Source organism: Amphiura filiformis, chromosome 18 (assembly GCF_039555335.1).
Source record: "Amphiura filiformis chromosome 18, Afil_fr2py, whole genome shotgun sequence".
Classification (NCBI taxonomy): Eukaryota; Metazoa; Echinodermata; class Ophiuroidea; order Amphilepidida; family Amphiuridae; genus Amphiura; species Amphiura filiformis.
Window position 1 is genome coordinate 17,946,681 of NC_092645.1, and position 9,682 is coordinate 17,956,362.

At 36.7% G+C, this 9,682-nt stretch overlaps 1 protein-coding gene across 1 annotated transcript; it reads left to right on the forward strand.

Annotated features, from left to right (window-relative positions):
* The first annotated feature begins 4,719 nt into the window (after positions 1 to 4,719).
* Positions 4,720 to 6,987, forward strand: LOC140139006 (uncharacterized). The gene has a single exon (XM_072160787.1). The coding sequence runs from the start codon at positions 4,720 to 4,722 to the stop codon at positions 6,985 to 6,987; it is 2,268 nt and encodes a 755-aa protein (XP_072016888.1).
* The last annotated feature ends 2,695 nt before the right edge of the window (positions 6,988 to 9,682 follow it).

Sequence of the window (9,682 nt, forward strand, 5' to 3'; positions counted from 1 at the left end):
CGTTTAAATGTCGGATTATATAAAGGGTATATTAAGGGTAGAAAACGTTTTCATAACATTCCAAAAACATTTTTGAAAACTTGATACAAAACATTCTAAACAGAATGTTATTTTGCGGTTGAAAAAATATTTGCAATAACGTTTTAAAAACGTTTTCATGACCTTTATATAACCCGACATTTAAATGTTATTAAAACGTTTTGAAAAAAAAAAAAAAACATTTTAAGAACATTTCTGTGTTTGCTGGGTGAAAATATTTTAACATAATGTTATTTAAGTGTTAACAAAATATTTGGCAAAAAATGTTTGCACAAATAGTTTACAATAACATTTTTGAAAACATTTTAAAAATATTGTTGTAGTGTGTTTTCATACAAAACGTTTTAAAACGTTTTCATGACCTTTATATAACCCGACATTTTAATGTTATTAAAACGTTTTTATGTAAACCAAAAGCCAAAATATAACGTATTTGTGTGTGCTGGGGAAGTCTTTTTTAAAATTGAACTATAATACGAATGACGATATTGTCCCCATACTAGGCGAGCACTATTCGGTTTTTGCTACTTAACTTACGTTTACATAGGCCTATAATCACAAAAGTCCACGTCAATCATGGAATGCGCAGAGCGCAGCTCGCGTAGGTCCTGCGCCCAGTTGTGTGTGCGCCATTCTATATCAATCCACGATGTTATCAGTCCCGTCTATTACGAGCTGATCAGAATGCTAGATGTTTAAACTAAAATAATGGATGCAGCAATCAATTACAATATTGTTTATTATAAAAGCACTTAAAGCATATGGTAATGAAACTCGTGCAAATGCATTATTAAATATAATCGCAATAACATGTGTTAACGCAACCTTAATCTTAACAAAGTACACTTCTCTCAATTAATTATGATTTCCGTGGAGTGATTTCGTGTTTGAAGAAGATAAATAATACTTATTTGATTATGGTCCATATTAATTTACGATGATGGGTAAGCAATGCTCATTAACTTTTAACAAACCTTTATAAAAAAAGATCATTTGAAAATAAAAGGTTTATTTATTCATTTAATTTAAACGAATATGTGATGCGATCAAGCAAAACCAGTCGGAAGCATTTACAAAGCTGGATTTTGCAGAAAACCCCATTGAAATTGAACAACCAATTCCAAATATATGAGCAACTAAAGAATTTCCAAAACAAGAGGAAACAAAAAGAAACATTTCCTTTGTTTGGCTATATCTCAAAATCAATATTTCCGAGTTCCGACTTATTTTGCTTGATCGCATCACATATGACTGTAGCAGGCAATACGTGTCATTTGACAAACATGATTAAATCTGTATTACAAGGAATACAAACACCTTGATGTGATACTACTATTGACAGAAGACAGAGGAAGATGCATGAAGAGATATAAATAGTTGACTAGATTGACAAAGGGAGGAAGAATCGTGTTAACGTCCCCGGCACAGTGTCGACTTCCTATTCGATAAATATAAATTTAATACTCCGTTGGTGAGCGACGGGCGACTGGTATTTCACCGAACGCAAGAAAAGGAGTTCTATCTGATTGGCTAGCAATCGATCGCTTAGGTCGCTTAGTAGTCAACTACAAACTCAAAACTGAGCATCGTATTCAATTCGATTGAAATCGATATTCTATTATTGCCGTAGATAAAGAGGGTGATAGTGTGTCAATAATGTACATTGTATTGCAGCTGGATTTTACATGCATTCTTTTATATAAATTTTTTCTCAAAGAGTTGAATATGATCAAAATTTTTACTCAGGATTTCAAATTTTTACCCGCAAATTGCAGTTAAACATATCCACAGCAAAATACCGGTCCTCACTAATTAGTGTATTTAATTTCCAGTTAGTGTATTTAAGATAAAACCTGACAACAAATAAAATTTTCTTGCAATAGAAATATCATATGGGATACTGATATGGTAGGCCGCAACCGCCACAACGTGGAGCTGGATATACGCGTAGCTGACTTTTTGCTCCGTGGAGCCAAATTGACCAATCATGATCATGTTAGAGTTTTTCATTACTCGGAGGTAAAACTGACTACCGGTACGACTTACTCATTACGTGAAGCGAATTTATTCATTAAAATTTGCCAGACGAGCGTCACGTAGTTGCAAGATATCCTCGGTCACGAAAGTTATGATTCAAAAAGTAGTTTATGAAAAGTACGAACTGACTTATTATTAAGATGGACATGCACTCATAAGAAACTCATACAGTATTGTACATAACTATATAGCTAGGCAGAGTGGTGGTAAACTATGCACACAGTTCTGCGATCTGCAGTGTATCGCCGGGAGCTAATTTGTATAACTTGCGCGGTGTCCCTGCGGAGTTCGACCTTCAGCAAACTGCAAACCAGTTCGGATTTACTTTATATACTAGTAGTAGGCCATACATACTGTAGTTACTGTCCGTTTTCCTATACACAATACTCAGTGCGCTCACCATTGACGCGTGACCTCTACAAATAGTGTATGATAGAAGTATAGGCCATTGCCTAGTTGACGTCACTACTGTGTAAAAAATAACCGACCAATATTTAAAGTATTCTCTGAAATTCTAGAAAATATAGTTTTGTAACATGTCCTAAATTTTTAGCTAATTTAGGTGTTTGGAAATATTGGTACTTTTGTACCAAAAAAAATATGAAGAAATTATTTCTAAACCGTGTTAAGTCATTAAGCTTCTCATTTTCAAGAACGCTGGTTAACAATAAGCAGACTATTGTCTCATTTCGTAAACAAAAGCCCACAGTATTGTTACCTTGCGTTCGCTTTATAATCGTTCACCCAACTGCAACTATAATACCAGCTCATTGCTCATTGCACAGGTAAAACAGACACACGTGCAGTGTGTATTTAACCAGAGAAGATCTGATGTAACATAGTTGAGCCGTTTTCATTGAGTGTTATCTTGGTTTAATAGCTTTTAATAGGGTTTAAGTCCTTCAAAGGTCGTGGTGAGTTCTACTGTAGACATGTCTGCATCATGATTATTTTTAAGTCAACAACATTCAACAATATGATCACCGTGATAGTATGAGAGTATCAGTACCGTGGGATCCTGGCCTGACACAGTAGACAAACAAACAAACAAACAAACACGCCACACACATGACACATGCATGCAAGGTAACATTGACTATACACTAATCAAACAATGGTATTGATCCTGTACAACTGGTCGTGGTTTATTTACAATCGATTCATTTAAAATCCCCATAGTAAACATTAATTTTGGCAAGAGTTTTCTCTCTCTGGAACGAGGATGCATCCACTGGCTCTGCGTAATGAAACGATCTAACATGATTGGTCAATTTAGCTCCGCGAAGCGAAAAGTAAGCTACGCGTAGCAGCTCCACGTTGTGGCGGTTACGGCCAGCCATATATTGATCATGCGAAAATCGTTAAACATAGAATAGAAACAGTGTGGCAGGCGCTCAAAATCTCAAATTGTATGCTTAGCCTGAGTTGCACGGCCTATCTCGAATAAAATCACCATGCGTAGTTGTTGAAAAACGTGAGGATTCATCGTACTATCACGGCAATTTTTAACACGAAGATATAGGGATGATGACGGTGTGCCCGGTGTTATTGCCATTGACGTCCTACACCTACGTGACGTCCTTCACCTACACCTACAAAAACAATTTAGAGGATGTAGGTCCTACATCCTCTGAATTGTTTTTGTGTACAGCGTTTACCGTTATGAATTGACACACATTATTCGGGTAAGGGGTTATGTTTTTAGTTTTTGCATTAAGGCATTATATAATATATATAGAGAGATGCACTAAGATATCATCTTACAACGAGCCATTGATAACTAAATCTTATCCAAATATTCTTCTCTTAGTTTAGCATTTTAACACTATAATCTAGTTAAAAGACCAATTATCGGACATCTAATTTGGTTTGTGTAAAAGCATGCGACATGCTACTGAAATGAGAGAGAGATACAAAGATACAAAGAGGTATGATAGGAGAATAGATTGACGTAGGGAGAAAGATTCGTGTTAACGTCCCCAGTGTTGTTGCCATTGACGCCCTACACCTACATGTCACACATCCTCTAAATTGTTTTTTACCCTAAGGCTACAACGTTGCAAATTGTCGTGATGAAATCTTAAGGCAATATACGATAACATGGCGTCAGTATGAAAAGGACACGGTCGTATCGTCCGTAAAGAAGTCACCGTTTTTGTTGGTATTAAATCATATGTTTCATGCATCCTTCAAACCAAATGAACATTGTGATACCTGGATCATATTAATATTGCTTTTGGAGCATGTTTTTCATCCAATTGCGAGAAATTTGACTGAAAACCACTGACTGATGCTGAACGTAATAGTGCAGTCTATAGTGGCGGGACATTCAGTTTGTAGTTGCATGGCATGCTATGGACCAGTAGTACAACTACGTGTATCCACATACACACGGATCTACAAGGTCACCATTACAAAGCACGTATATCATCAGATTGTACAGGTGAGATCGTTTTATATTTTATTATCCGTCTATACCAGTCTATATTATTCCAGGGAATTCGCTCAATTACTCAATTACCAATCCTAAATAACTTGGGAAACCAGGAAGCAGCTCTTCTTATAATAAAGCACGTTTTCGTCGGTTTTATGAGGTAGGATCGTTTTTTATTTTTCGTAGCTGCTTATAGGCCTTGTTTCATCATGGGGAGAGTTATGGCCAACACCCGTCACTGTATCGTGTTAGCGTCGCTCTTTATTCTACTTTTATGGCTTCCATCCAACCAAGATTGTAGTTTAAATCTCCGTAGAATTTGTAGACCTACTTCAACACCAACTCGGAAATTTCTTGCTCCTGTCCTACTATATGTCAACCATTTCTGTTATTTTCAACCCGATGTCAATAACATTGCTCTGTCAAATGACATTGAATTGAACCCGGGACCTACGTCACCAAATAGTTCATCTCAGAATGGAAACCTATCCTTATCAAATCTCAGTACCAATGAATCAAGTTCAGGCTCCTTACGTGCTCAGAATGGGATGTCATGCTTGTTTGTTAATACTCGTAGCCTCAAAAACAAACTCTTGGACTTTCAAGCTCATGTTTATAATTTCAACTTCAAGATCATAGGCGTGGCTGAAACCTGGCTGGCAGACCACGTCCCCAGTAGTTGCATTTTGCAAGATTTTACCATAATAAGAAATGATCGGAACACACATGGTGGTGGTGTCTTACTGGCTTTTGCCCCAGAACTCCAGCCAATACATGTTGTTCCAAATCATAACTTTCCAAAAACAGATTCTCAATCCGTTTGGGCCTCAGTAGTTATTGGTAAGCAAAGATGGCTATGTGGAGTGTTCTATCGTCCTCGTAGGAATGACATGGAATCACTAGACTGCCTTGAAGAAACCTTGTACAGCTTACACCCTGAACGCTATGCTGGCACACTCCTTATGGGAGATTTCAATGTCGACCAATCTCAATCAAACCACAATAGTATATATGTTACTCGCCTATCTGATATTGCTGACTCTTTTGGATTACACCAACATGTAAACGACATCACCCGAAATAATCCAGATTCAATCCTGGACCTTGTTTTCAACACCAACCCTGATCATATAGCAGATGCTGCCGCCTCTGAAAAGTTGGCCACATCTGACCATTACATGGTGACATTTAATATTAAAATCAAAACCAAGAAACTTGTCGCCCCTTACCGCAAGGTTTATCAATATGCTAAAGCCGATTGCAACTTGCTTAATGCTCTTATTCTGGAAACCAACTGGGACAATATCATTATTGACAATGATATTGATAATACTTGGAATGGTTTTGTTGAAACCTTTTTTCTTTGTGTCAATAGAGCTATACCTAGTACAGTTAGGCGTTCTAGAGCCAAACCTTGGGTTACTCCTGACATTAAAAAGCTAATTTCTAAGAAACACAAGGCTTTCAATAAAGCTAAAATGTCTGACAGCAATCTACTGTGGAACAAATATAAATCTCTCCGAAACCAGGTAAAGTACGCTCTCAAAAGATCATATCAAGATCACTGGCTCAACATGGTCAACAAAAATGACAATATGAAAAGATTTTGGAGTTTTGTTAAGTCATCACGCTCTCAACCTGAAAATATCTCTTTTAATATTGATAACCTACCATGTACTGCTCCAGACTTAATCGCTCAGGGATTCAATGATCTTTTTGCTAGTTTCTTCACACATACTGATGATACTGTGGAAATTACATCTCCAGAACTCATAGTTGAACCCTTTTCCAACACCAGGTTTAATTCTGAAATGGTTCTAAACAGAATTAAAAAATTGGCTGCTGATAAAGCCGTCGGGCCTGATAACATCTCGGGTCGTATGTTAAAGATGTGTGCTCAAAGCATAGCCCCAGTTCTTGCGCGTATCTTTAGTATGTCTGCTGCATTAGGCAAATTGCCCATGGGTTGGAAAACAGCCCATGTAGTCCCTGTGTACAAGAAGGGTGATCGTTCTACTTTGTCTAATTATAGACCAATTGCCTTAACGTCCGTGGTTGGTAAAATGCTTGAGGCTCTCGTTTGCGATGAGCTGAGAAGTCACCTGCTCACAAATGGTCTCATGTTTGAAAATCAGCATGGGTTCTCTCCAGGCAAATCATGCACCACGGCCCTTTGTGAAGCCACCACAGAATGGCTTGGTGCCCTTGATCGTCGGACTAATCCAACTGCGCGTATCGATCTTATATCCGTGGATTATAGCCGCGCATTTGATTCTATTTCACACCATGTGCTCATTAAAAAGCTTCATAAGACCTACGGCATTCGCGGACCTTTATTGCAATGGATAACATCATTCCTTACTGGCCGTCGACAACGTGTCATGTTTCGCGGTGCTAGTTCTGAGTGGACCAATGTATTATCTGGGGTCCCTCAGGGATCTGTTTTGGGCCCACTTTTGTTTAATATAATACGTTAACGATCTTCATCTTCATCTTCAGTCTCCCATGTACGCTTATGCTGATGACACGTTCATTTTTAGGATCATTAAAGATGACACGGATATTACTATATTGCAATCTGATCTGGATAAATTAAACTGGTGGTCAAACAATAACGCTCTTCAATTAAATCCATCTAAATGCCAAGTCATGTGCATTAGCAGGCGCAAAAACAAACCTGTTCCTGTCTACCATGTCAATAACACTAGTCTTGCTACTACTGATAACCTTCGTCTCCTGGGTGTAACAGTCTCCAGTGATCTTTCGTGGAATTGCCATGTCAACAACATTGTCAAAAAGTGCAATAAATTACTTGGTTTTACCAGAATTGTCGCGGGAAGCAAGAACTCCTATGTTCTACTCAAACTTTACCAGTCGCTCATTTTGCCAATATTAGATTACTGCTCGCCTGTTTGGAATGTTTACAAGAAATGTAATATTGATAAATTGGAACAAATACAGCATCGTGCTACTAGGTCAATTCTTTGTCAACGTAGGGGGATCAATCATATGAGGACAGACTCAGAACTCTAAATCTCACAACTTTGAAAACTAGAAGGACTTATTTGTCTGTTTCATTCGCTTGTTCATGTCTTACTAATGCCAATCCTTTCTTTTTTTCCAGGTGGTGTGTTAATACGAGACATGAAGCTTTAATTTTTAAACAATCAATCACTCCTAAAACAGATGCTTACAAAAACTGTCTTTTAGTTAATTTCCCAGTGTTATGGTCTTCAATTCCATCCGATATCAGAGACTCATATCTCACCTGTAACAAGTCTACTTTTAAATCTCAACTCAAATCTCACTATATGGAGCATGATGATTAATTTGTATTGATGCCTTTTTGTATTTTTTTTTTAATATGATTTGTATGTGTGTGGTCTGCTGAGTTGGGAGCGCTGCGCCTTGTGGTGACAGTGCTCTTTTGTGCTTTCAGTGTTCCCCGGCAGCTCAGTAGACCCAATTTGTTGTTTTGTCTCAATTTTGTTGTTAATTGCCAGATGAATAAAATAAAAAAAATAAATAAAATACGTGGTCAAAGTATAGAGAGTAAGATTGAATTGACACACATTGTTTGGGTAAATAGTTTATCACTGCACCTGTTGTTAAAGGTAGCTTTAAGGCATTTAATCAGATATCATCTTACATGTTTGATAAGTAAATCTTGTCCAAATAATCTTCTCTTAGTTTTGTACTTTTTACACCCAACGGTGGTGGAATCCTTTGCAATCTTAATGTATTAGAGTAACAAGTACCAATTAGCAATGAGAGACTACATGGTGTAACAATAAAATTTGTACAATTGCATTTTGACTTCTCAGGAAAAAACTAAAAGAGTTACGGCACAAATGTTACATGCAATAGAATCAGTAATATCTTGGCTAAAAGAAGACATTTAGGTGGTTTCTTTACTAGCTTGGGTTCAAAAGTTATGTCCGATGAATTAAATCGTCCAGAAAACGTGTTGGGCCACTTTTGCCATGTTAGCGTATACAAGTTTGAACCGCGTAGATTGTGCTTATCGTGCATTGAACGTCAAAGAACTGACACAAAAGAATTATAAGTGGTGTTTCTTTATATAATTAACATGAATAATATGATATTTATTTAAAATCTATAAATGAAGTCCTGAAATTTCTTTGAAATTATCTCATAAATAAAGTAATTTCTCATTTCCCTGAGATATTATTGGTAAAACTGAGAACAGTTTTTGCACACATAAGTACAAAACAATAATTTTGAAATTAAGCTCTGCTGGGCTTCTAACTGTTCTGGGGCGACCACTATTGCCAGCATTTCTGTCAACAAATTTTACATACTTCTCATAGTTATATATGTAATTGTATGCCTTGAAGGAAGACCTATCTGATGGTTTTCTGCTTGACTTCATGTGATACCGAATGTCACAACCATAAAAATACGCTCTTCCAACGTGAATTGGGGTTGAACTGCAGCCACGATTTCTAGTAAATGAGGTTGCTATGTCAGTGCTTAGTTGTGACTTTCAAAAACCCAAGACTCAAGGAGATATTCTATTATGTAATCATTTCTGCCACTTCGAATACCCCATTGTTTAAATCGACCTATCATAAGATCACCGTCCAACTGGTCCATAGTTCAACTCTATTCAGTCACTTTTTTAACACTTAGACAAAAGTGGCCCAAGCGATTGTAAGACTAGGTTACATAATTGGCTATATCTTCACTTGTATACCTACGATTTTATTAAAATTATCCTGATAGACATATCAATAATAAACCAACAAATAGGCGGCATACTTGTGTCATTCTAATTTCAAAATTGTACAAATTTTATTATTACACCCTGTATATATACGAAAACAACAAAAACCAGTAATAATATGCAGCTTGTGCTTTTTTGACACTTGCATGAATTTTCTTAAACTCAAAGATTTTTTTTATATCAGTGTGACTGACTCTGCTGTATGCAAACGGTTTCACGTCCTTGGTATATTCTTATTATGAGTATGTGTTTGTTTGAGAAAACTCACTTATTTATATCAAAACCTGACATTCAAACTGGAGACATATTGACCATGGCGACCAACCCTAATAAAAAAAGTTTAGTAATGGTGAAATTTATTCAAAGAAGTAAACGTTTCTCAAGGTATGTTCTAATTGTCACGTGTCTTCAGGTGTAAAGAAAAA